At 40.2% G+C, this 27,951-nt stretch overlaps 1 protein-coding gene across 3 annotated transcripts; it reads left to right on the forward strand.

Annotated features, from left to right (window-relative positions):
- Window positions 1-1,360: 1,360 nt before the first annotated feature.
- Window positions 1,361-14,846, forward strand: arfip1 (ADP-ribosylation factor interacting protein 1 (arfaptin 1)). 3 transcript variants are annotated; one of them, XM_069666137.1, is made up of 10 exons: window positions 1,361-1,576; window positions 2,346-2,785; window positions 6,378-6,479; window positions 7,486-7,594; window positions 8,179-8,280; window positions 9,887-9,978; window positions 10,267-10,488; window positions 10,838-10,995; window positions 11,856-12,030; window positions 12,116-14,846. In XM_069666137.1, exons 2-10 carry the CDS (start codon window positions 2,348-2,350, stop codon window positions 12,269-12,271), a joined length of 1,554 nt encoding a protein of 517 aa, XP_069522238.1. In that variant the 5' UTR covers window positions 1,361-1,576; window positions 2,346-2,347; the 3' UTR covers window positions 12,272-14,846. The 3 variants fall into 3 exon arrangements, with proteins under 3 accessions (XP_069522238.1, XP_069522239.1, XP_069522240.1); XM_069666138.1 differs by lacking the exon at window positions 8,179-8,280; XM_069666139.1 differs by lacking the exon at window positions 2,346-2,785.
- The last annotated feature ends 13,105 nt before the right edge of the window (window positions 14,847-27,951 follow it).

Genomic DNA, 27,951 nt, shown 5'->3' on the forward strand with positions numbered 1-27,951 from the left:
TTTAAAAATAATAATAATAATAAATACACTTTTTAAAAAACATTAATGAAGAAAGTTTGACTACATTATTAATTCCATCTTTCTTCTGTAAAGTTTACCTGAATATATTTAACCTGTCATAACAAATATGAAATTAGCTTATTTTGGACCCAAACTGCAGCCCCACCATCATCCCTACAGGTGGAAATGGGAGAAATTGCCTTTGGAATAGAGAAGAGAACAATTATCATTAAACTACTGGGTTCATTTAAATGGACACAGTGATACTCCTCCAACACAAGATACACTAAAACCATGTTTTAAAAAGAGATAAAAACCTTTGGATGAATAATTGACAAGGAAACAAAACAATGTGAAATAAGGATCAGTCCAACAGTACCACTCTCAGTAATAAAGCCATGGGTACTCTCTGAGCCCATTTTTTATTTAACATTGCTAGATAAAAAGGAAAAAGATAAGGACATTTTACATCATCAAACAATACAGACATATATTGAAAATAACTTATATGGCTTTGTTCAGATCTATACAGATGCTACAAACAACCTGGCAAATAAAATTGGTGTGGCATTCACAGTCCCGGATTGCTGGCAGTGTTATTAGCATTACAATGGATAGAGGAAGTAAGATATTTGAGAGGGATAATAGGCTCAGACTCCAGTTCAGCATTGATGAGTACTAAACAGCCATACAGACAATAGACCAGATATTTTAAAATTGACATGAAAGGCAATGAAATTGCTGATAAATGTGCAAAAGAAGCCACAAAAAGAAACAACATTGATATAACAGTGACATACAGTAAAATGGAAGTTAAGACTATAATCAAACACAAGATGACAGGTGGCAGAAACATTGGGAAGAGGACAGAAAGGGAAGGTGGTTTTACAAAATCCAAATGATAGTTGTTAAGTTGAGAAGTAATAGAAGAACAAGAAAAGAAGAAACTATAAAATCAAGATTACGGTTTGAGCACACAGGATTAAATAGTACATTATGTAAAATAGGAAAACATCCCACAGGACATTGAGATTTCTGTGAACAAGAGGAAACAGTAGTTTTTAGCGTGTTATTATGTACTGTCAAAAGCATAAGGCTGAGAGAAGGTTATTGGTAATGAGACTATATATAATTACAATAATTTTTATGATTTGTTGTTATTTTCTTTTTTAATAGCCTGTAAAAACCCGATCCACACTCCATTCCAGTTGGTGGCGGTAATGCACCATAAAGTTGTTTGCTAACCGCAAATAAAACAAACAAACAGAAGAAGAAGGAGAGGTGACTAGCGCATTCTATCAGCAGGGGGAGCGCGCGTGCAGTAAATGATGTGGTCTGCTTCTCATGACAGGCGAGGGCCCACAGTGGATCTGGATCACTTTTTCCGGGGTTTGAACGGCACGTCTAGTGTGCTTGAGGGGAGTCAAGGAGCGCAGATTATAAATCAATAATATATCTATGAAACGTCGTACATCCTTTTGAAAGTAACGTCCAGTGCGTCACGTCACCAAGGATTTCAGTGAAATTCTAACGGCTAACAGTTCACGGCTAAAGAGTTAGCCACGGCCGCAGAAAGGTAATGTATACTAAAGTTTTGATTACCGCCATTCCCCTATGGCGTCGGGCTGAACATTTGGCGAAAATTTGCTGAAATAACGTCATGAATTGAAGTGCGTTTATTTAAGTTTTTAATAAGTTTGTTTCGAGCGTTATCTGCTGTTTAGCTACGCTAACGTTAGCTAACAACACGTCAACGGCTCTGATACATTCGCGTTAACTCAAACTAGTGAACAGCTTCATGCTAACTGACCACACAGAGGTTTATTACGTGGTTGCTTCACAGATACACCATGTCCGCTTAGTCTTACTCTTAACCATAAAGATTACACGACATGATGTGTCAACAGTAGCCTTATAAAGTGTTTCATTAAAAAGTGTTACATCGCTCTTGGATACCTCCGCTTGTTAAGTGACTGCTGCAACAGGTAATATACCCAACCTTGCAAAACGTTAAGAGACAATTCCAGTGTGTAATGTTGCGAAGACCGAGCATGATGACCGTCAATTGTATATGTAAAAATAAATTGACACTTTAATGTTGCATTGCCAGCAGTGTTCATCTGTATTGACGAAATTATGTATTTAGTGTGTCACGTGACTGAGTTCATCAAATGCTGCTGTGGAAATACCTTCTAACAGTGTTGTCTATTTTGCAAATATCATCAGGCATTTATGTATGAGAAAGTGAAGCATGCTGAGGTCTATCTCTTGAATTTAATGATAACACATTCACATACAGACTGATATTAGGACCTTTTCACACCCTCCTATCTGTCTGTTTTCAGGTATGTCTGAAGTTAGTCTTGAGGCTGAATCTGGGAAGACCCCAGCCGAGGACCCTCAGGTGGATTATGAGGAGGAGAACAAAGCAGAGGAGAGTTTGAGTGAGGATGTACAAGACGAGAGTTTGAGTGAGGATGTAAAAGAGGAGAGTTTGAGTGAGGATGTAAAAGAGGAGAGTATAGACGACAGTAGTGGGAGAGATGCCATAGATGAAGTGCTGTACGACATTGACATAGACAGTCCCGAGGAATTTGCAGAAGACATTGACAGGGATGTTCAGGAGGAGGATGAGGGCATTCAGAGTGAGAGCGAGGTGACATGGAGCAAGGATGATGTTGCACACGTGTCTGACAGTGTAGAAAATGAAGGAAACCAGACAAATCATCATGTTGAAAGAGCTGAAACACCAGAGGAAAACGGAGAATCTCACATTGAAGCAAAGGTGATGTTTATCTCCACTTTGGACAATCAGCTTCTTCCAGCACTTCCTTGCTGTGCTCTTGTTCATTTTGCTGTTTCGATCTTTATTTGCTGCGATGGTGGTGGTCTTTTTCCTGTACAATCAATTCATCAGTAGATTAAAATAAGTTAGGAAGCTTTATTTGGTTAAATCCTGAATATGATCCTGAGCTGTGTTTTTTTTGTTTCTGCTATTCATGTCAATAGATGTGTTTCAGATTACATTGTGTTTTGTTGGAGGTTTTAGAGCTATATGGCTGTTGTAGCTGTTGCTCTGTGCTGATGTTGCAGGTGGTGGCTTTCCTTACTTTGTGAGGTGACTTATGTTATTTGAAACAATCAAAGCTTTTTACATTTTCTCTGCTTTGTAGTTATGCTGGCTTATCTCAAAGTGATTTTTGAGAAGGATTTATCTTTGCTGTTTATAACTATGCAATATGTGTGTGTATTATTACAATGTCTAGGTCAGTAAGTATACATTTCTCTGTGTTTATGCCTTCTCTTGTTGGACACAGACCCTCTGTGTCTAAGTGAGTAGTTACATGATGTGTAAATGATACCATGTCCTTATAATGTTTGTAAGTTGGGTGCGCTTTGAGTGTTTTAATTCTCCACGCTGTCAGTCACATGGCTGGATAAGCGAGACAGATTTGGACTGTGCTTTCTCAGGCGAGCAGTCCCACATTTCTGGTGTTGCTGGAATGTGCGACTCTTCAGGCTGTTGATTCACGTTCTGTTTCGGGCTTAGTGCCAGCTGCACGTCAGATTACAAGAATTAAAACTCTTCTTGTCTTTTCTTTATTTAGTAATCCCAAATTCAGAAGAGTGAATTCAGTAATTCCATGTCTTACTTTGAGACACATTTTCCATCATTTCTGCAGCTAAAGCCCGACATTTTGCAACGTGGCTGTGTCACGTTCTTCCATAGTTTGAGAGGCAAGACATGATTCTTTCCTCTTCAGCTGACGCAGCCAATTGGACAATTACCTCATTGTTGTTATTCCTCCCTTCCACGTCATGTCAGCTTGTATCCAGGATACTGGACTATAGGGAGCAGCACACTATGACATGCCGTACCTCTACCATTCATATGCCTGATTAATTCGCAGCCACTTTGCTCATCTCGGTGCTCCAGCAGGCTGACACTATTAGCAGGCCTCCTTGCAGAGTAGTTGCAGATGGTGGGTTGGGTCATTTTGGCTCCCAGACCCCTGATCACCGCTGGATCTACAGCTGAATGACTCCCACTGGGGTTTGCAACAAAAAAGACTGTTAAATCCAGAAACAACTGCTGGTAAATAAAAACATAAACATTGCTAGTTGGCAGATTTAGTCACAGTCAGTCTTTATTTACACCCTTTTTTGGAAATGCATGTAATCGGAGACGTTCCTCTACCAGACAGCCTGTTTGAACTTGATGTCAGAGAAGACTATAACACAAAAGTGTGTCCTATCTGCAGTAGCTGGTTAGACAAGACGAGCGGTGGATGTCTGTGCTGCCTGTCTGCCTGCATGCCGGCATCATATGGCATTTAAGTATTTATGTGTCTGTCACATGACACAAGACCCAGTAAAGTCTTTCTTACACATGGCCAACATGAAATCATTTAAAGTGCTTCGCTTTGGTCTTTTCATATGATATACTCTGTATGGGCGCAGCAGATATCTTTAGTCACAGATTCTGGCTTTTAAAAAGATGTTTGAATTCCAGGATGAACAAACTAGCACACCTACAACTTTCCATTAAACCTCCCTCTACAAGACCAATAATCCTTTAAAAACACACGCACAGTCTCAGATGATGCATTGTGATCAAAGAAAATCACGATGTCTTGATTTATGGTCAATAAATGATGCACCTTTTCAGTCTCTTTACAAGTCTTTAAGAAGCTTTGTACTGCTTGATATTTAATGGTCACATATAAGTGTTTTATAGCGGGAGACAACTTCACATTTAATGTTGTGTTTCTGTGTCTTCCATTCTTCTATCCATAATCAAAGTCTGAGCTGGGATAATATATATTTATCTATCACTGAGAACTATGCATGATGGTCATTAAAGACAAAATACACAAAATAAATGTTAACATAACATGTTGGCTTTAATATTAAATGTATTGTTGTTCCAACATGGAGTTCTTGCTCCCTCAGTGAAACCAGTGTGTTAAGACTAGACTCAGATCTTGTTACCTGGTGATCAGGCAGCTATTTGCATTATTTAGACACTGCTCAAGTAAGTTCCACGTATAGTTGAAGGATGTTGCTCAAAGATGCAAATTCACATTCATTGATTCATAGTAACCTTTTCAGTTGCACAGTCCTTTGCCAAGCGTGTCACTGATCAACATTAACCAGCTTTACACTGTCAGGCCCCGCGAAGTTCGCATGCAAAGCTTTATAGCAGTTAGGTCATTGTCCTAGTTCACAAGTCCACCATGATTAAGCCGCAGAAGTAGCACTAAAAATAGCACGGTTGTATCTTCAGGCTGCAACTACAGGCAGCCACGTTATTATAGCCTAAACAAAACTGTTGTCTCCACCCTGTGGCTACATGCTACGCACCAAGTCATGAATGTGCAGCTAGCTAAGCCAAGCCAATATGTCAGCGTGTCATTTTAATCCACAGGATGGACCATGATTTAGATGTTTTATAAAGATCAAAACAGGTCTGTCCACATGGTTGTTAATTACACTTAATGCTAAGGCGAATCTTGTTTCATGCGTGTTTCTGCATCACAAGATTTCCTCTTTTAGACCACAAAATGACTACTTGCAAACCAGACGCTCAAGGTTTCATGCAGTCCAAAATAAATCGAGGGCACTGTCACACAGGAAGCCTTGTATTTGCAAGGAAATAAACCAGATATTGTCTGCACAAGACATTTCAATGGAGAACAGCAGATGTCTCAATGGAAACTCATTTTTTGCAGGGAATCATAGGTGGAGGCATTATGCACTGAAGCTCGACACACACAAATGATTTAAGAAAGTATTGTATACTTACAAAGCAGAGATGGTGTAATGCTCTTGGCAATCAGTCCTGCTGTGTTTAGTAATTAAACAGACAGTGTTGTAAAATAGGGGAGTGTTGAAAGTCGATGTCCATTGTTGCACAAGGAACGTGAATGACTCCAAGCTATCTAAAGTCTACATCCTGTCCTGGAGTTAATGAAATAAATCATTGACAAAGGATGGACTGAACCAAATACATATATATTTTATGACAAAACATGGAGGGGTGGGACAATTTGGTTGAAATCAGTGTCTTCATAACCTTTTATTTTTAAATTATGCAGTGTAGGTAACAATATATCACACTGTTAAATGATCACACTGCTTACATGGGATTATTTTAAACTTTCAAATTGATATTATTTTACAGAGCAGCTATCATATTAAGTATTAAATTGTGCACGGTCCTATATTTTCAACTATAGCTGTGTCCACAAGATGGCAGCCCACATCCACTGTGTCCCACTAGTGCATCCAGAGTCCTCTTTTCCTGATGTAGGCCTCTCCCTATAAAGTTGAAAGAAAGAATAACCTGTTTCATTTCACCGTCCTCTTCTTTACAGGAGAGCACAATGGCTGAGGAGCCCCATAGAAGCTCAGCCGCTGAGATCCCAATCACCAGCAATGGAGACCTGGATCAGAGCCCTGAGTCAGTGTTCCAGAGGGTAAGGACTTGTTCAGACACCTGTGAGAACAGCATCTTGAAAAGCAATATAATTCACTCAAACAATGTGAGTCTACCAGGTCTCCAAAGAAACCTTGGAGAGGTCTTAAAGTCCTGTTGTTGAAAGTTTCTTTTCGAAACCGCATCACCCCTTGTTACCATGTTTTTGTCTTTCATTGATTCAACGTGTATGATATCTTTTATCAAATTGACTCAACATAAAAACTCTGCAAACAAATGTTTGGTTTTTGGCAAGGATTAAACTACCTCTGCAACAGATTTTGCCCTGTTTATCCTAATTGAGGTGTTTATATGGAGCATATTTATTCTTGGGCTGCACGGTGGTGCAGTGATAAGTGCTGTTGCCTCACAGCTAGAAGGTTCAGATCCTGGTTCGGAGGTGTGGAGTTTACCTCCATGCATGTGTGGGTTGCCTCCGGGTACTCTGGCTTCCTACCACAGAGACTGTTATTGGTGTTGATCACCTACAGGCAATTTTAGAGTCACTCTATAATTGCCAGTAGGTGTGAGTGTGAAAGGTTGTCTGTCTCTATGTGCAGCTCCTGTGATTGACTGGCAAACTGGCAACCCAATGACAGCTGGGATCGGCTCAAGCCCCCTCGCGACCCCGAACAGGATAAGCGTTATCGATCAAGGATGCATGGATATTTATTCTGTGTGGGCTTTAAAACAGTATTAAACTCAGTATTTGGCTCCATCTAAACAAACCTAGCTACGAAATCATAGGGCTTTTTACAAATGAGAGAGTATGCAGAAAGCAGGTGGAAAACATGTTTACATTTGTTTTATCAAAAGTTAATTTACAAGAAACACACATTTATATACATTTTCATGAAAATAATTATTGCTTTTATAGTAATGTTGATCTTAATCTTTTACAGTACTTCTTTAAAATATATATTTTTCTGTGATCAAATGTGAAGCGGCAGGTCCATCAGCAGCCACTAAACCAGATAAAACTATCCCTGTTTCCCTGATTTTCTCAGGACTCTTACCCCAGTGGACCTGGAGCCTTAAACCTCTCAGAGTCTGGCATCACCTCCAGTAACTTCACTTCAACAACAGAGGGCATCATTGAATCAGGACCGTACAGAGGTAAAACATGTCACTCCCCATTTTTACTGTTCCTCTCCATGTTTTGTGTGTGTACTGTTCCTCCTTCATCAGAGTTTTGTGGCAGAGCAGCTCATCAAACACTTTTCATGCTGGGTCATTTTGTTACATTATTTGATTGTTTTGAAGCATTCTGTGTTTAAAAAGTCTTTTCCTGTGTGTGTTCCCAGCGTCTCACTTTCGTATTTTAAATCTTATATCTGAAAGGCAGACATTTGAATTTGTAAAGGCTGACATCCAATTGATTTAAAGAGTTTCCTTTGATCTACAGGTTGTAACCCTCCTTTCCTTTTCATCATCATGCCCTTATTATACATGCAAATCAAAATCTCCCCGTAGAGGTCTGAGCTGTGTGAGCCCATTTACCACAATGTTGCCATGGCTACTTTCCATGTTATTTACACTGCTCATTGAGTCACACACTGATCCTGCAACATGAAGAGAGCCACTGTAATAAAAATATAAACATACAGGAAATCAACATCAATGAGAAACTTTCCCTCGCACTAATGGAGGTGGGATGGTGACATACTAATGAAAACACTGTAACTCTGAATATCTCCCAGGGTCAGCAAGCCTGCCCTCATCTCCTGTGGCACCTGTAGCTCCCAGCTCGGCTGTTGCTAGCCGCCTGGCACGCTCTACCAGCGATAGTCAGGCTGAGACAGGTACCCGCAGCGACGGAGTATGAATCAGATGACACTGAATCAGTCACTTTTTGCACACTAAATTAACCCGGTCCTTTGTGCCCTTCTTGGTTTCTTACCTGCTCCTTGTTCCCACAGGCTGTCCTGCATTGAGAATCAAACCCTTCTTCTTCTTTCTTTCTTAATACCTCTCCGAACTTTACCTTTGCATAGGTCTGGGCTAATTTAAGAAGTCTTCTGCTTTGCGGTGACTAATGATAGCAGTTTACATACTCCTAAGAGTCATTTCCCTAAGATCTAGATCTCAAGATTTCTAGATCTCATGCAACCTCTTGATGCCAAAAGCATCTTCTTGGCTTGGAAAGAAAGCTGCTTTCACATTTAATCTCAGGGGGTTTTCCTGCTTGTAACCTTTGTCCTTGCAAAAGTTTGCACCCATAGTCTCTTTCTATGGAAGCCAGAAACTGACAAAATGTAGTAAAAGAAACGGCAAAAATATGTCACAACAATGTTACAATTTAATTTAGCACAATTTTGTTTAGTACAATTTTGTACATCTGAGAGTTAATAATACTTATAATAGTTATATAATTCAATATAATCTTTGCTAGTTACAAAAAAAATGAAATGAAGTGTAAAATATATAATGTATTAATTTGATATTTTGCCTTTAACTTCCACTCAGTTAGTGGGACAAAACTTGAAAGTTAAAATGTAACTGTACAAAACAAAACAACCAGCCGTTCCAGCTAAAGTTAGCTAACTTGCTAAAGCTAAATTTTGTCCTAACACGACGGCACTACTTCACCTAATTTTACTCATATACAGTATATGCTGCAGTGTGGTAGCATCCCTGCATAACTACTGTAAAATCTAAGCCATTTTACCTGCTAATCGCTTTGCGAGCTAGCAAAATTTTTTAGGTTGTTATTTTGTTAGCTTGCTAGTCTTGAACGTATCTAGCTTAGTTTGTTAGACATAGTCAGGAAATAGGCACACATCGTCAAAGAGACTCCCTAAAAACATGGAATTTCAACCGGATGGGCGTGGCTTTGCAGTAACAGTGCACGCGCCGGTGAGCTCCCTGGCCGTCAGGTTTCCTTTGTAACAAGTCTCATGTGCGGAGCGCTTGGTAATGTTTGCCGCATGGGGCTATCAAGAATGAAGTTACCCGAGTCTGTTAACGTGTTAATTGCTATAACCCAAACGTCAGCAGTTTGTCAACAAATTTAAGTGAATCACACCTAATTAAGAAACGTATTTGTTAATGTATTGAGCTGTATCTTTGATTTATCTCATAACCTTTAACTATACTTTGTCAGTTTTGGGGCTCAGTATCCTTCAGTATTTCCCCTCTATGCCCAAATCACAAAGCATTTTACATGACTTTTAATGTTAGCACTGTAGAAGACGCAAGTTCTGACTAAATGTATTTTGTTTATTTGTTGTTGTTTTTTTTAATAATCTTAGGTGTCTGTGGTGAGCTTTCAATGTTAACATGACAATCCTATTACAATGTTTGATAACCATAACACTTGAGTTGCACCTCCCACTTTGAGCACAGCTATCTAACCTGCAAATCTAATAATTTAATCACCCACTAAGTGAATGACTTCTGATTGTCCAGGAGGTGGAGCGTTGGTCCTGTCAGATGACTTAAAGAGCCCGGCTATGGAGAAACTGGACCTCGTGAGAAAGTGGAGCATCAACACATATAAAGTAATCCTCTCTGTCCTTGATTTAGCTCTATGTCACTCCTCTACCTCGCTGTTTCTTTCAGTACTGTCCCACACTTCAGCTTCATTCAGTTATTAGGATATCGGCAGAGAAAAGTTAACTACACCTGAAATAACCTGCACACACGATTGCTTCTTCTCTTGCTTGTAAAAGAGACAATCAGGGGGACAAAGTGGAGCCTAAATAAAGTCTTTACTAACTTTCTCTTAAATTTAAATTGGATTTTAACTCATCAGTGTGCGTAATAATTGTCCTGCTACCTGTCTGCAGTGTACCCGACAGATCCTGTCAGAGAAGCTGGGCCGGGGCTCGAGGACTGTGGACATGGAGCTGGAGGCTCAAATCGAAGTCCTCCGAGACAACAAGAGAAAGTACCAGCACGTAATCAAGCTGGCTCAGACGCTGGCCAGTCAGCTGTCCCAGATGATGCAGACGCAGAGGCAGCTGGGCGACGCCTTCGCAGACCTCAGCCTCAAGTCACCAGAACTGCATGTGAGTCTAAATATGTTATAGATAAACAGAAGTCAATTAAATTGGGGATATTACTTTGGAGTCCTAGCTGAAAGCTCTAAAAGAAGGCAGAGGAGACTTGACTAACATATATTCTGATATTGTTCATTGAAGAATAACACAGCAGTGCACACACCAAGAAGTTATTGTTAAAAGGCAGTAATGAGTCCTGCATAACTCATGCCTAGGACCTCTTCCACTTCCTCTAATTGTGTTACATGATAGGGAGTGCATTCTATTGTGTATTTGAGTCCATATATCACAAATGGACAGCGCTGCAAATAAGCAAATGTCATCTACTCTATTAAGACTTGTTCACTCTGTTCTTCAGGAGGAGTTCGGTTACAACGCTGACACCCAAAAACTTTTGTCCAAAAATGGAGAGACGCTGCTGAGTGCAATCAACTTTTTCATCGCCAGTGTTAACACACTCGTGGACAAAACAATTGAGGACACCATGCTTAATATAAAACAGTATGAATTTGCCAGGTATGTAAACCATGTCAATATGTGCTTTTCCCTCAACTTGTCTTTAAAACTGTGTTAACGGCTGCATTGTCAGAAGTCTCATTGCAAAAACAATAACAGAACTTCCTGTTTCTTCACAATAAGAGTGTGCACTTACTCCTTACATAAGCTTACATGTTTATTCAGATACAACAAGTTTTTTGAATAATGCAACCTGTATAAAACTATTACACAGCATACAACTGTATGCATGAATGCATATTAAAGTTGCCCTTTTGGAGTTTTCATGGGAACAAATGTTTTCACTTTAAGCAGTTTAAGCACCAAAACACCTTACAATGTAACCTTTATGTCTAATAAAGGCGTTGAATGTGATTCCTTCTTCATAAAATTGGAGTCAAATTCCAACTTGAGGTCAAAAACTCTACAAGACGCCTTTTTATAGTTGACAAATTACAGATTGGATGTGATGTGTAGGGATTACTTTTGCCATGTAGTGATTTCTTTCACCTTTCATAACATCAAAACACATATTACATATTAGAATAAATTAGAAAATAATTTCTTCTTTTTGCATGCAAAAGGCAGAAATGTGTCTTTTATTCGCTTGTGCAAATATACACCATTTAAAACAAGGTTACACATTTAAAACCATTAATCACGTTTAAAACACAACATATACAAAAAAAAAGACAGATACAATAGAGCTACATTTAAGGAGGGTACTACGTTCTTAATGGTGAATATTAAAGGGGTGTTCTATAATAATTTAGGTGCTATGTGCAATATGAGGTTGCATGCTGACTTTAAAGTGTCCTCCTTACTGATTAAGATATTTTATGGCAACTGTACAACTCATTTTAAATAATATTCTTTTCTAGGGTTGAGTATGACGCGTACCGCACAGATCTGGAGGAGTTGAATCTGGGGCCACGCGATGCCACCACCATGCCCAAGATCGAGCTGTCCCAGCAGCAGTTCCAGATCCACCGCGAGAAGTACGAGCGGATGCGAAACGACGTCTCCGTCAAGCTGAAGTTCCTGGAAGAGAACAAGGTTGGTTGGAGTCTAATTCTGCTCTACATAACTTTGTCTATATAAGTGTGCTCATCTTGCCTTTATGTCATTTTCCTGCAAACAGGTGAAGGTGTTGCACAACCAGCTCATCCTGTTCCACAATGCCATCGCTGCATACTACGCTGGAAACCAACAGCAGCTGGAACAGACACTCAAGCAGTTCCACATCAAGTTGAAAATGCCAGGTGGGGACAGTCCATCCTGGCTTGAAGAGCACTAATCACTCACTTGAAGCTCTTGTGGCTCAGTTTGACAGGAAATGTCAAATTCTACAAAAACTACAGAAACCCCCCCCCCTCCTCCTCGTCCCTTCAACTCTACTGTCACTGCCTTTCAAACTTTCAGAATTGTAGATCTTTTAACTCAATGCACAAAATGAAAAAATAGGAAAAAAAACTCCCAAAATCGGTTTTACTCCTCATGTTTAATCCTCCTTTTCATATTGCAGTTAATTGAAATCATATGCATCGCACTTTTATACTGTCCGACACATCTGTAAAACAGGAGTTGCTGCAGTAAACACATTTGGAAACTGTAAATGGCCTTTTTTACTCCAGCATACGAATGTTGTTACTTCCACACGGCGGATATGTTGGCTCTGTAAGGGCAGCTACGGGCGTCAAAACAACTGCTATATTATTGACATTACTCTTGCGAGCTGACTTACATGGGGATGAATGCTTTATAAAAGTAAAATCAGGCAATTCCGGGCAACTGGGAACATGATTTCTCTTATAATTTGACTTTGCACCTGTGAGTGCTCAGATTTCTAAATCATGCAAATGCAAACCTATTGAGATGAGTTGGTAGTTAATGAGTTCGATGAGAAGATTAACACCAATTTCAAATGTGTATGTTGTACTACAGACTTCAGCCAGCAGCTGGATTAGCTTAGCTTAGCATGAAGGCTGGAAACAGTGGACCCAGCTAGCCTGTCTTTGTCCAAAGGTTAAAAAAGTTGTATTTACCTCACTTATACAAACCAAAGTATAAAAATGAAAGTTGTGGTTTTACAGGAGGTTATTTGCCTCAGGAAAAAGGCAGGCTAGCTGTCTTTCCCTGGTTCCAGACTTTATGCTAAGCTAAGCTAACCTGCTGCAGACTCTAGCTTCTTCTTAAAGTGATAATCTCGAAGATTTTCATTTAAATAAATGTCTGTTAAGTCACTATCACCGAATTTGGTAACACAATGGTGATTGAGCCCATGGCCCACAAATTAAAGCCTTTGCATTTGCAGTATTACAGACTGGGTGTCGGAGGCGACCTTTGCAGAAAAAATCCCAAGCGGCGCCCAGTTAGTGACGCGTTTTCCATCAGCCAGCAGTGGTTGGTCTGCCAGAGAGGGTAGGCGGAGTTAAGCGGCTGCTTTTCCGGTCTCTGCAAGTGTTGCAAGTAAACAGTAATCTACTATGGCTGAACAAACAAAGAAAAGATGGATGACTACAGATACAACTTCAAAAATAAGTGAAAAGTGAAATCCAAAGAAAAATAAACAAATTCGACGCTCAGATGAAGGCAAGCAGTCTAAAAAGGAAAGCGACCGTCAGCCAGGAAAATCGAGAGTTACAACCGGAGCCAACCGTGGACGTCACACATGCGACACTGTCTGGATATCTGGGAAGTGTGCTCCCGCAATTACCGTTTATCGCCACAGGTGTCGCCAAAGAGAACGAAACTAAGATCTTCGAGATTACCACTTTAATATACAGTTATTGTTCTCTATCTTTTCATTAAAGCCTCGGAAATTTCCCTCAATGTCAAACTATTCCTTTTTTAATTGACATTTAAAGTCATTGATGGCTGTTCACAAAAAATCATGCATGTAATGATATAATTTTGCGGATATGATGCCACTTTTAAATTTTACTACCCTCTGTTTTTTTGTTTTTAGCATTTCCCTATTTAGTCTGCTTTCGTGGCACACGACTGAATGGGTCAAAGTGTTATTTTTTTTCTTCCAGTGAAAATGAAGGACCAGCCTTATGTGACTAAACGTGCCTTGATTTCTTGAACTCGTTCCTCTCTTCCCCTCCATGCTACCCCACCTGGTCCTGTTATTTAAAACAGGCACTCTCATTACCAGTTTAGCGGGACCAACTCTTTGAGGAAGAGAAAGGACCAAACACACACTCTCAAAGAACACACTCCACATATTAAAAACACACACAAAATGATCGCTCCGTTAAAACACAAATACAATTTTAAGACTTGCTGTTCTCAAAGATATTTATCCGTATTGCACATATGCACATTTATGCATTTGAGACTAACTACAAAAGAAGTGTAACATATGTATGGTGAAAACCAAAATGCGATTAACTTGAGAAACTTTTTATAAATTTGAAGGACCAGCATCCTTTGCTTGAGCTGCTGTCCGCTTCTTTTGGCTCATCTGGCTGTAAAAAAAAAAAGTCTATTTTTCACAGAGGACATATTGTACGCTGGTTTTGATAACCTGCTGTAAGGTCCTCACTTTGTACTATTCCTATGGCTCACCATAGCAGTTTGAGAGTGTGAATCTTGTACAACAATCTATTGTTTCCCTGAAATAGATGGATATATATTTGTAATTTTCTCTACTTTACCTTGAGTATGTAGTTGATGACCAATGCTGCAGTTTGGCTTTTTGTTTTTTATTTCCTGAAGACCTGCAGAACGATGTGCTAGTGCTAGTTTGTGCTAGTGGATCTCTACCTTTTGTAATAATGAAACATTAACAAATGTTGAGTTAAGAAAGGATTCTGAATGTTGTGTAACCTCTTTGGGAAAATAAACGTTTCTTTTCTTTAAGCATCTACAGGAGTTTTATGACTGTTTGTTGCAGCAACTTCCCAACGAAGAAGGTAAGAAGGTAAAGCTTTATTCTATGTTTGTCTAACAGAGGCTTAAACAAATATCAGGAACATAGGGGCAAGAAAAGCTTTGACATGCTGTGTGAGAATTTACAATTATATTTCATGTAAACCCGTTCTCCTTTCACCATGTTTTTTATGAACTTGATCCTCTCCATACAGACGACGGTGGTTAATATTCTGTTGACGTATGGATTCAAATCGACTCATGTTTACACAAGTCCAGGTGCTTTTATATTCCCATTTAGATTTTAATAATCACAAACCCACCACACCCACAGGTATAGCCTGCATTTGACAGGATCTTGATAATCCTTTAAAAAGCCTTGAGGATGTTGATCACTGCCTCTCACTGAGGCTCTTCAGAACACCACACTATACAAATACATTTACCTTAATCTTAGTTAAAGCGGCATTTTAAGTGTTTTTTTAAAGTAATGGAAGTCTGTTCAGATTTTACTTTAAAAGTGAACAAGTAGCTCAATGAACATGAGAACAGAGAGTGGTCGAGACGAGAAGTGGAAGATCTATCTCTTGCAACACTGTCTTAATGTAAGCTTCAGCTTCAGTATCACCAAACTGAAAAGAGGACTTTTTGCCCTGAAAGTTGACATATTTTGAGACGACTATAAAATCTGAACATACTGCATCCGGTAGATAAGATGCAGGCTGGAAGGTTTCTGGTTCCAATCCCGGTTCAGACGTAGGGGGCCTTTCTGTGTGCAGTTTGCATGTGCTCCTCGTGCAAGCGTGGGTTCTCTCTGGGTACTCTGGCTTCCTCCCGCAGTCCAAAGACATGCTCAATAGGTTAACTGGTGACTCTAAATTCCCACGTAGGTGTGAATGTGAGCGTGACAGGTTGTCTGTCTCAATGTGTCAGCCCTGTGATTGACTGGTGATCAGTCCAGGGTGTAACCCCGCCTCTCACCCAATGACAGCCGGGATAGGCTCCAGCCCCCTGGCGACCCTGAACAGGATAAGCGGTATAGATAACGGATGGATTGATGGAATAAAATGCTAGTAATTCAAGAAACAGTGTTGACACAAGAACTATTTACTTATAATAACTATAATACAGCTATAAAGCTGATATGTAAATGTATTCTGTCACAAGTCCTGCGTTCAAACACTTTTTAAGCAAATGTACTAAAGTACTCTATCAAAATGTACTTAAAAGACGTAAGTATGCAGTATGCAACATGGCCCTGTTCATGCTGTTGTGGATCGATAGATGGAGTTTTTTATTGTCCTTTCCGAGGAAATTAGTTGCCTCAGTCTGTACACAGCTTTGCATAAATCGATTATACACCACACACTACATAAAGGATAACGTATACATCCACATTTATACACACATACCTGTCCTACAACTAGCTACACACGACAGTTATTGTAGTGTTTTGTGGGGTGATGCTTCGGCAGACAAAACTCCTGCAGCAGCTCCTGTGAGGAACTTTTTTTGTGTCGATTTTGGCGCCTCCTCTATCGCTTTGCTGATCTTGTCCTGTACATGTCTAAGTTGTGTTTTCTGGTGAAAAATCTCCTGCTTTATTTTATAATTTAAACATATCACTCATCGAGAGTCTTTGCGGTGACAAATGTAAACAAAGGCTGTTTTGCCCACGTGCTGTTAATCTCATGGTCTGACACCTACTCTGCGGCATAAATATATGTATACAGAAATAATCATGTCACTATTGCTTGCTTTTGTGGGTCATATGGATGCGTCAGATTTCAGTGCATTTCATAATCGCAAAATACTCCTCAGAGGAACTTTAATATTAAAGATGAGAAAACGGGCATTAACTGAAGTAGTTGTTCAAATTGGAGCTAATTTAGACTCTTATCAGAACAAGAGTGAAGAGTGTAGTGTTTCCCTTCTGTAGCAAAAACAAAGTAAAATGAAAATAGGCCTACTAAAGCAAAGTACAAATACCTTAAATGTGTACTTAATTACAGTAGCCTACTTGACTAAAGATACCTAGCCATTATAACTTTCCACAACTACTCCTTATTAAACGTACCTGTTACATTTCCCTACCTGGGCCTGTAGTGGTAGCAGCCTTGTGATTGCACCAGTGGCCAGAGGCTGCGTGTGGCGCGCGCGCAGGGTGCACGTGAACGCGCATGTTCCACCTGGCCCAATCACGTACGAGGAAGCTCACAACAGTAGTGCCGCCTGCTGCTGCTGCTGCTGCGTGTGAGTGTATCTCTGCTGCAGCTCGGCCAGGACACCAGCAGCAGCTCACCTGACGGGCTGATAACCTGAAACACACGCAAGATTTTCTCCTCTGAAAAGTATCGACCACTAACTCCAACGGTGTCGGAGCGCGTGACGTGTCCCGACCAGCCCTCTCATCCCTCCGGTAAGTGAAGCAGGACGGCGCCGCCGCCGCATCACGCTGTGTGTGGATGTGAGATATGTAACGAACTGCTGTAACTCTGCTGTGAAAAGTCATTGCAGCGTGAGAGTGGACTCCGTGTGTCCATGTTAGCAGAGCAGGGAGCATTTATCCCTCTTATTACTGTTTTATTTCCTGTTTGAGCCTAAAGGTGACATCATTAGGTGTCCTGCAATGCAGTTAAGGACCCAAAATTACATCATTAGGAAGGTTTAATGTAGTTTGAGGCCTGAAGCTGTTGCTTTATTGTGTTGTCAATGTAAACAGCCAGGGAACAGTTAGCCTGCTCTCCGTTTTAAAGAAGATTTGACTTAAGAATTTGATTTAATCCATTTGTTATTGCTAACAGAGAGCTCAAAATGTACAGCACTGTACAACAAATGAAGAATTAAGTTTTAAAAGGTGTAAAATAGGTTTCTAAAAAAAATTCACTGTCATTCAAGCTGCCGTATAGGCTAGTAAAAAGACTAGTAGAGATGTAGTGCCCATATAAAGTGTTAACCTCTGTAACCTTTATTGAACGTTTTAATGTTTTATTGTTTTACAACATTGAATCAAATATTTCATGGGGCTTTTAGACCCTTTAATAACAATAATGGAATACTTTTTATAGGTGCTGTAGTTATGTATGAGTAAGAGTAGTAGTTATTTCATGATGGAGTCAAACTCTTTGCAAATGGCTGAGGCCTAAAACTTTGGCTTAACTCGTAGTTTACTTAATTATATGATTAATAAATATTGTATATTTTTGCATATGGGTTGCATAGTGATTTTCCAATAGTAGTAACTATTAGTTATGGTAGTGCTTTTACAGGTTTTATTAATTTCTTATTATTTACTAAGTAATATAGTTTTATTTGACATAGGTCGTCTCTGTTCTCAGATTTAAAACGGAGATCCACAGCCAGTCATACAAGAACTTGGTCTTTATAAAATTGTGTCAATTATCAAAAGTTTGACTCAATTCACAAACTTTTTAATCAATAGTTAGTAAAAAAAACTTTAAACCAGGCCTTATATGGACACTTTTTTTTACATTAAAGAGATCACTGGAGTAAGAAGCAGTGTTTTGGTGTTTTGATAGTTGTTGTGGATTCACCAACAGAACGTTATGCCCCATCCCCAGCTCTCTATAGTTCTTCATGTCTGGCTTTATAACTCTGCCCCCGTTGGTTTTGTTCTACACCTCAGACCCCGTCTTCCTCGGCTTTTGTACACTTTTATACATGCTGGGATGAATTAGAGGGCAATCCATTCAAGAGTGGGGAACAATACCACCCCCCTCTCTCCCCGGGTCAGGTCAAGAGAGAGGGCGGTGTCACCCCCTCGGTTGCTGTGGAAGCGGAGAGACACACAGAAAACTCAATTCTCTGACGTCATCCCCGAGGAGGAAGACGTCGGGGGGTGATTTATTTCTGTGGGAGCAAAGAGGGGCTGAATAGTTGTCGCATAGTCTTTACTGCCTGAAAATCTGTCCTCTTCTTATAAATTTCAAATTTAATCTAAATTGTAAACGGTAATAGAATCTAAAATGTGACAAAAGTAGAAGAAACGAAGAAGAAAATAAAAGCATCCTTGGTTTCAGGCCTTTTTTCATGTCATGCCCCAAATTCCCACCCAATCTTTCAGCAGTAAAAGTGTCTAAAGCCCCTTTCCCACTGGTCAAAAAACCCGCTAACACCCGTTTTTTTGCTCAATGGGAAAGGCAACAATCGGCATTCAGACCCGGGTCAAATGACTGCAGTAGACCCGGGTAATTAACGCCTCGGCTCCGATCGGCATTGATGGGAACACAAAACCCGGGTTTACACGCTAATCTCCGCCCCCTTTCCGGCACGATGCTATGCTCTGTCGGTAACTTCTGCGACTCCTTGTCATCTCAGCTACAAATTCCGCCCGTCTCCATCCAAGCAGCGCTCGAACATCTTTTCAAATTTGTCGGCGCCAAGTTTCATACACGGACTGAATGAGAAATAGATACAATAAAGACCTAACCACTGTAACATCTTCACTGTTTACTAACCCTGTTTCAGGCGCGTTTGTGACGTCAGACGGTGACGCAGCAGAAAAGAGAGCGACAGGAGTATACTTCACTGGCAATGGGAAAAGAGACAATCTGCATCTATAAGCGGGTCTGCCCGGGTCGAAAAAACCTGCTTCAATGCGCTAATTTCGGTGGGAAAGGGGGATATTAAAGAATAAAATGCCCAAAATAAAACATATATTATAGATACTTATCATACTTATATTATTATACTTATAATAATTTATCGAGCACTTTTTGTACAAACCAAGTGCTTCATAAAGGCAGCAAAACAAAACTAGCAGGTCATGAAATCTCCAGGTTGTAAAAGAAAATAGATAACAATACAGTTTTAAAATAATATTAATATTTTAAAAGACATCAAATACATTTAAAAAGAAAGATCTCTGATAAAAGTGTTTTAAGAAGGGAAGATTATCAATTAAACATTAAGATATTCTACGTCCCCTTCAATTGTCCCTTTTGATATTGTTGGGAGGAGTTATGATGTTATTATGATCTCTTGTGTTGTTTTTGCGAGAGTCTGTAATGTGATCCGAGTGCATGCGCTGCCTGTAAGTAGTGCTTCTCAGGTATTAAAGTGTATTCTTCTAATGAAGCCTGGAGTGTCTCTGTGCCCTTGGGCAAACACTTTTCCCCTCTGCTGCCGTGTAAACATGTTTGCTTCCCCTCCTGTTTCCCTGCTGTCGTCGCTATGGCCACCCGAACACCTGCTTTATCTCTACCTCGGTATAATAACCTGCGTCTCACTCCGGATCTGTTGGTTTAAGCCCACAGTTAAGCCGAGTTTTTACTGAATCATTCAGTGGGGGTGTAACTGCGCTCAAACCGCTGTGATTAATCTGTAAGCCTCTGTGGCAGACGCTGGTTCAATGCTGCACAGGGCTGTGAAAGCAAAGAGGTGCAGCCAGATTTGCCTAAAGCGAGTCTTGGCACCGGGCTCAGATTGCTGAAGCAACAATTGCAGAGCGGAGCCAGAGGTGGTAGAGACGCAGTGGTCTGCTGCGGGCCAGACACCGATCACCTGTTAACAAAAGAACAAACAGAGGAAGATTCAAAGCTCGCTGAGCCCTGCAGAAGGTGTTCGCTGTCTCATCTCGTCCCTCCTCCTCCTCGTCGTTACCTCTCCAGAGTGGGTTTAGTTTCACCTGGTTTACTTTTTCTCTGGGTGTGTGGTGGCTTTGTATACTTCTGGAAAATGCTTTCTGACAGCTCACTGAAGCTGCTGTGTCACTGTGAGAGATAGCATGATTCTTCTTAGAATGAAGTATGAGTCATTTTTAATTCTCATATCAATATATATAAAGACACAGAGCTAGGGCTTCACAATAAACCACATTTTTTTTGTTATTGCTGGTTATTGCGTAATACTGCATTTATTGCAATGAATAAGAAAAACAGTTTTATTTACATGCATTTTTTATTACATTGAAGCTATCAAATGGAGCTCTGGATACACTGGCCATGCATTCATACCATCTTAGTAAGATAGAGTACTTCAGTTAGTCAGCTACACTCACACTACTTGGTGTCAAATCCAAGGTTAGCGAGCACGATGGCTTTGGAAGGAGAGAACAGCAGGGAAATTGAGGTTGATGAAAAACAAAACACGATTTGGGATTCAAGAGAAAGAAATTGTTTCAAACACTGTTACTGTGTAAAACATGCTGAACAGCAGGAAGAACTTTAAGTTTATTAAGCTAATGTGCTTTATTTATGCGTCACGTCATATTATCATTGCAATACTAAACAATAATAAGGCCCATTGCAGATAGACCTTCTTTTGTACAGGCCTACACAGAACAACATTTCTGTTTCCACCTGCCGAGTCAAATTTCCCTCTGCTCTTAGCTCTGTTTTGGTCTCCACCATCTCTTACAGCTAATTTTATATGTCGTTTAGTGTCAGTGTCACAGCCTGGCTCTTACGCCCCGATCCCACAGTGTCCGGCGCATCCCGTCTGCGCCGCGGTTCTGGTCCGTCAGACGTCGTCCACAGTAAGCATGTCTGATCTGCAGGGGAGCGCTGGCCCAAGCAGCTGGATTCGCGAGATCACAAGATCGTGTAAGAATTGTGAAATCACGCGATAACATCGATGTTAAACAGAGGAACACACAACCAACAGTTTGTTGCCCCTCTGAGGTTGATTATCTGCTCAAATGGAGATCATTCTGTGATTTTTGTGCTTCTACCATGGCACAGTACACAACTTAATTAAAAGTTGTTTCAAGATTTCAGTGTTGTTGCTATGAAAACGGAAAAAACAGGAGTCTGTACCGGTCTGTACATGGTGTTTTATTTTGAAATGACCGGATGCTGTATGCTGCTTTCGTGTGTGACTTCCTGTTTGGAACGATCTGCTCTGTTCAGCTTGACGCGTGCTTGAAGCGGCCTCCGTCAAAAATAGACCCGGCGCGTATTTTTGGTGGAGCAGAGCGGAGAGACGCTTCTGGGACGCGCCGGAGACGGACCGCGGCGCGTGCTGTGGAATCACGAGCATTGACTTGAATGGGCGCGATCGACTCAAACGGGTATACTAATCAAGAAAGTAATTTATTTACAACGTAACAAAAACATTAAATATGAATAATCTGTAAAGTCAGCTGTGTGGGGTGTGGATGAGTGGAAATGTGCTGCATGGATGTTGTTGTGTAAAAACAAAGAAAAGCAAAAAAAAAGAGCAACACGGAGGTGTGTGGTGATTGGAGGTCTGCACAAGACTGGCTGCTGCTTTGGCTCAAATACATGAGGCACGCCGGTACCCAGGTGTGTCCCATTCTCCTGATTAGCCTGCCACCAGGTCTGCAGCCCTGGAGACAGAGAGCAAAACAACAGGAGAGTGTACCAAGTTGGTTCTCCGTCCTCGAGTCATAACTCCAACTGAGGAAAAGTCACTGCATCACTGTCAGATCGTTGTGCTCTAACAAAAATACCAGCAGCTGATTGTAACATAAGTGGATTATGACATTAAAAGTTCTCTACAATGATTTTATTTTCTTACTTCATCTCTACCTGTGACTGTCCTGTCAAATCATATAAGTAACACAGCTTTGCAGCAGGTTTACAGTCAGAGCAGCTTTGAGGAAATCCAGTCTGTGACCTGTTTGTTAGGCACACTTAGCTGAAACAAACGCATGATAACACAGCAGTCATGCAACAAATCCTACCTCCATGGAGGTTCCAGTGCTCAGTTCTTGTGTACACTGTCGTAGAGCAGTGCTGATTCAACTTTATAATGATGTCAGAGGAAGTAGTTTGTGCTGCGGTTTGTTTGTATTGCATTTACTGACAGGTGATTAACATTTAATCTAGCCACACTGACATAACAGGGGAAGAGAATATTTTAGAAAATACCTTTCACTGCAGGTGTGCCTGTCAACTGGCAGGAAAATGTCTCACAAATTTATGCCAACTATCGGTATGTACACCAGTCATCCACAACATGATGACCACCTGCCTAACATTGTGTAGGTCCCCCTTTAGCTGCCAAAACAGCCCTGACCCGTCGAGGCATGGACTCCACAAGACCTCTGAAGGCACCGAGATGTTAGCAGCGGATCCTTTAAGTCCTGTGAGTTGCGAGGCGGGGCCTACGTGGATCGGACTTGTTTGTCCAGCACATCCCATGGATGCTCGATTGGATTGAGATCTAGGGGATTTGGAGGCCAAGTCAACACCTTGGACTCGTCGTGTTCCTTAAACCATTCCTGAACCATGTCTGCAGTGTGGCAGGGCGCATTATCCTGCTGAAAGAGGCCACTGCCAATTGGGAATACTGTTTCCATGAAGGGGTGTACTTGGTCTGCAACAATGTTTAGGTAGGTGGTACGTACCAAAGTAACATCCACAGGTTTCCCAGCAGAACATTGCCTAAACGACACACTCTTCCAGCTCTTCTAGCAGCTCATCTAGCCATCACAGTTTGGCTCTTGTCAAAGTCGCCCACATCCTCACGCTTGCCTATTTTTCCTGCTTCCAGCAACTTCAAGGACAAAATGTTCACTTGTTGCCTAACTTATCCCACCCACTGACAGGTGTCAATGTAACGAGATGATACATTTTATTCACTCGACCTGTCAGTGGTCATAATGTTATGGCTGATCGTTGTAAATCATCAAGCCCATGCTATATCTTTTATGGGCTCCAACCAGTACTTACAGCAATATTAGCTGCATATTTGTTTTATTAATACACCGATTGTAAAGTCAAATATGTAAATAAGTAGATAAAAAATGTCTCCTTCAGTTTGATGAATCTAATCATAAAACGTACTAGCAGTAATCCAAACTCTGTTTCGCTTTAAATTCAAGCTGTGGCGTCTCTAAAAGTGCCCTTTGCAATCTGACAGAAGGCAAAGTGTCTTCTTTAAATTGCTTTTGTTTGACAAACGGCCCAGAACCAAAAATATTCAGTATTCAATCATGTTAAACAGACGAAAGCAGCAAATCCTCACACATTTCACAGAAGCTGAAACCTTTAAAGTTTTGACTTTTCAGGAATCAAATGTGTCAAACTTGTTTTAACTGATCTGTCAATGGACTATTTAGTTTATCTACCAATCAGCTTTTTAACAAAGTAAATGTATTTTTGTTTAATAAAGGAGGATATAATTTCTGTATCATACACGTTTATGGTTCTTAATGATTAGCTGCTCGGCGTGTGACGTTGAAGACATTTTTGTGCTCGGTCAGTAGTTAAGAGGATCAGCAAAGATTCTTGTTTGTTTGAATCACATTTAAAAGGGTTTATTGTTGGTTATATGATTAGATGAATTCCCTCTTCAGTTACAGGTTAGCTGACAGGCATGATACAACCTGTGATACAGGTGAGATAGTCCTTCATATTAGTCTTAACTGAACCCGTCTGCAGCCTGTTTAAACAGTCATTGAAAGAGCAGGCGTACGTGCTCGGTAAAGTGGCAGCTTTAATCTTTAAAATCTGAAAACCTCTTTCAGACGCAGGCGGTTATTAACAGATTTATGCTAAGCTGGGTGGATAAGTTGTGCATGGGGCTCCTGTATGGACACAGTCTGACTCTGCAGGTGTTTGTTACAGGCGGAGGGAATAAAACGTTTTTTAGCAGTCAGAGTTTAACTTTTGTAGCATCTCCAAAACATTGTTCTTGTTGTTTTTTGCTTCAACATGGGAGAACAGTATTTATTACATGGTGCTATAAATCATTGATTTAGAGCTGATGTAAGCAGTAATATGATTTGTGATGGTGTTGGCAGTCCTTGTGGTTTGGCGACCTCCAGCTTTTAATTCCAATATGTCCCATATCATTAATAATTTCCTCAGGCTGTCAACAGAAGGTTGTGTTGCACTTGTAAAGGCTACCTATAAGAAATGCATAGTTAGACTTCCTCTCTGCCTCAGCAGTCTGCTGGCTTTTGCAAACTGTTTCGATGATGAGTTTGTGCTGCATGTGTAGATTTCTATTTTTCTATAGATCAATGCATTTGTTCTTCCTTACTGCAGCTGCTGGTAAAATACAGTGTCAGAATGGGTCTGTTAAGGGAACAGATTCACAGCTTTCCTTGCTTGCTCATCTTGCTCTTCGAAATGAAAAGGTAACAACTATTAAACTCATTTTCTTAATTCAATAGACTTCATGGTTTCACTACCACGGCCTTACCTGAACTGGTATTTTTGTACAGGCTAAAATTGCGTGGATAATGTAATGTAACAGATATTAATTATTAATGAGTCAAGTCAAAATCTTTAAGACTCTTCTTTAGACCACAAAGGCTAGTGTTCAGCAAACGTAAGGGATAGGTTCACTGTTTTTCATATCTGTAGTATAATTGCCTGGCATGGGCATTTCAGCAAAAATGCTGACGGTGGTACAATGGGAAAAGTTTATATTTAAGGTGAGAAAATAGTCACATAAACTGTGCCCATACTAGCCTTTAAACAGGTCTTCAGTGTGGAAGGACATTATTATATAGAGTTGTATTCGGTTCATACTGGCCTTTAAGATACGACTTCCTAGCGGCAAAATATGAAAGTATGCAGAAGTTTATCTGTGTGAGCTGTATCAAACCAAAGAAGTACATGCAGTATGTTTAGTTACAGTCTTTATGCTTCCCTGTTTTGTTGCAGTTGAAGCACAGAAACAAAAAGATAAATATGTTCCTAGATAATGGTAGTTATAATATTAGTTAACAATAATGTTAGCAAGGAATGAATTGCATGCTCACATTAGCTGCTGTGACTTAACTGTCCGTAGATAAGGAGTTATCAAAACAACATAATTGTAAACTCATTTGGACAGCTAATGTTAACAACCAAACAACTCCTAGCTAGCATTGCCTTTAGCTAGCTAACTTAACTAGGTAGGTATTTCTGCCTGTCCTATTATATTGTGTAACACTCTTAAATGGTCATGTTAGCGAGGAAGTGGTTGAATGTTAGCTTCACCCACCATGAGTTTGACATTTGACAAAAATGGCCGCCGCGTAAATACGGTGGAGTGCCCCAAGCAGCCTTTCAAAAGTTTTGTACTTTTGGATTGCACTACATTACCCAGAAACCCCCTTTGCTGTCACAAGAACTCATTAAATCCTCTTAGGTTTAATCACACTGATGGCTCAAGCTAACTGTATACACTTTGCTCTTTGTATAGAGAGGGAAGTTTCATTTTCTAGCATCTTGTTCAGAAATTATTTATTATTGTGCAGTTCTACAAAAGAAAAAAAACCTACTGAGTAACTTCTAAAAAAAGTCTGACAATCCTCCTAAATCCCTCGCTCATTCACAGAAAAAAAACAATATAATTGGGGTTGTTATGAAGCTTATTAACTTTATGAATATAAAAGGACAGCACTGTCACCTCCAGCTGACAGCTCTCCTCTCTCTGAATGGCACTTTGATGCAGCGAGGGATGGAAGGGAGATTGCGGTCTATTTATAGTAACGTTTGTGAATTGTGGGCCATTTTGAGTCAATGCAGAGGAACAACGGGGACAGTTTTCAGGTGGATTTAATTGCCATGCTGACGAACGAGCAGGACTTCTATTGTCTTTCAGAGGTTGGTGCTCTGTAGACTAAAACAAAATACTGTTTGATGGAGACCTTTGACTTATAAGGAACCTTTTCCCTATTTAGGAGACGTTTGACTTATAAGGAACCTTTTCTCTATTTACTGCAATAGTCTCAAAAGAAGAGGCTTGAAAATTGATGAAAGGCAAGATATAGCATTTCAGCTTATACACCTGTGATGGATAGGTCCATGTCGGTCAGATGCCATGAACTGTACCTTGGCCTTATTAGTAATTCATTCCTCACTCTAGACAAATAATTCCATGTAATAATCTCCTTAAAAACCAGATTTGGGAGTGAAGGAACGGTTGAGTTTTGTTCGGGAAATGTTAATCCTGCATGCAAAGCTTACTGTATCACGCATGGCTGTTTGTTTTTGGAGGTTGTTGGACAGAACGTGCACCAAACTGGTCAGCCAGAATCCTAGATGTAACTTAACCTCGTTCTGCAACTTTATTTTCAAGTTAAATGTCCTACACAGCACTTTTTAGTCCCTCTTGGGTGTTAATTTTGAGATGGTTAAGGGGGAAAAAAAGTGCAATGGACTCTAAAAACCTTTGAACAAAAGTTTAAAGGTGAGCAGGCAGGTTGGATTGAGAGAAGGAAGTGAAAGAGACTCACACGATGACGGTTATCTGATTTGACAGCTTGTGGACAGAGCACTGACACATTCATTGATGTATAAGCTCATAAGGTGCTAAGGGAGAAGGGCTGAAAGCTTGGATGTTTCTATCTCATTGATCCTTCAAAGGGGATGTTTGATCATGAGCAAATTAAGAGTTGATTTAATTGTGTGAAATAGCCACATACAGCACAGGGTATCCAAAGGCTCTTAAAATCACAATACAGTATATCGCGATATATTGCAATATTGTAAGAAGGGAGGAGATCTATTGTGACCTTAAGGACACTTCCTGTTTCATAGGCCTGTGTTCATTGTGTTTACACTCGTTATGTGTTACCTTTTCCCGTCTTGGTTTAAGTGGTTATGTTTAAGTGGAAAAGTTGAATCTCTGAAGACAGATTACAACATTGCTAGCACATTTTTGTAACTTTTTGAATTGAAACAGTGCTTTGAAAGAATTGATACAGCACATGGTACCTGCAGGCCTTGAAAAGTCTGTAAAAGCGTTTCACTTCACTCAAAAATGACATTTCAATTAGGGTTGTGTTTTGGCAAGAATCAGGCGATACAATACGTATCACGATACAGGAGGTTACGATTCGATGTATGGCAATACACTGCATTATTGTAGGCAAGGATGTACTGTATATTGTGATCATTAAGACTTTTGTTCTTGGTGATCAAAACTAAGATATGTGTTAACTTCCTCCTGTCACTGTTTAAATTGTTAGGTTTGAGTGAGAGTCAGATAGCTGAAGACAGATTACAACATTGCTTTTGCAACTATTGATGTAAAAAGGAAACAGTGTTTTAAGAAACAGCACAGGGATCTGCGGGCCTTGAAACGTCTATTTTATACTGTTTTATACTTCATCATTTTCTTCTTAATCATCAAGAAAAACCCTTCAAATTAGAGTTGCGTATTCACAAGAATGAA

The sequence above is a fragment of the Semicossyphus pulcher genome, unplaced genomic scaffold (assembly GCF_022749685.1).
Source record: "Semicossyphus pulcher isolate SPU_LCO1_2020_fin unplaced genomic scaffold, fSemPul1.0.p SCAF_17, whole genome shotgun sequence".
Classification (NCBI taxonomy): Eukaryota; Metazoa; Chordata; class Actinopteri; order Labriformes; family Labridae; genus Semicossyphus; species Semicossyphus pulcher.

Bases quoted from the DNA above. Each gene is read 5' to 3' on its own strand.
- arfip1 (XM_069666137.1), top strand. From the start codon at position 2,348: ATGTCTGAAGTTAGTCTTGAGGCTGAATCTGGGAAGACCCCAGCCGAG. The intron at 2,786-6,377 runs GTGATGTTTATC...TCTTCTTTACAG, and splicing joins AATCTCACATTGAAGCAAAG to GAGAGCACAATGGCTGAGGA. The intron at 10,996-11,855 runs GTATGTAAACCA...ATTCTTTTCTAG, and splicing joins AAACAGTATGAATTTGCCAG to GGTTGAGTATGACGCGTACC.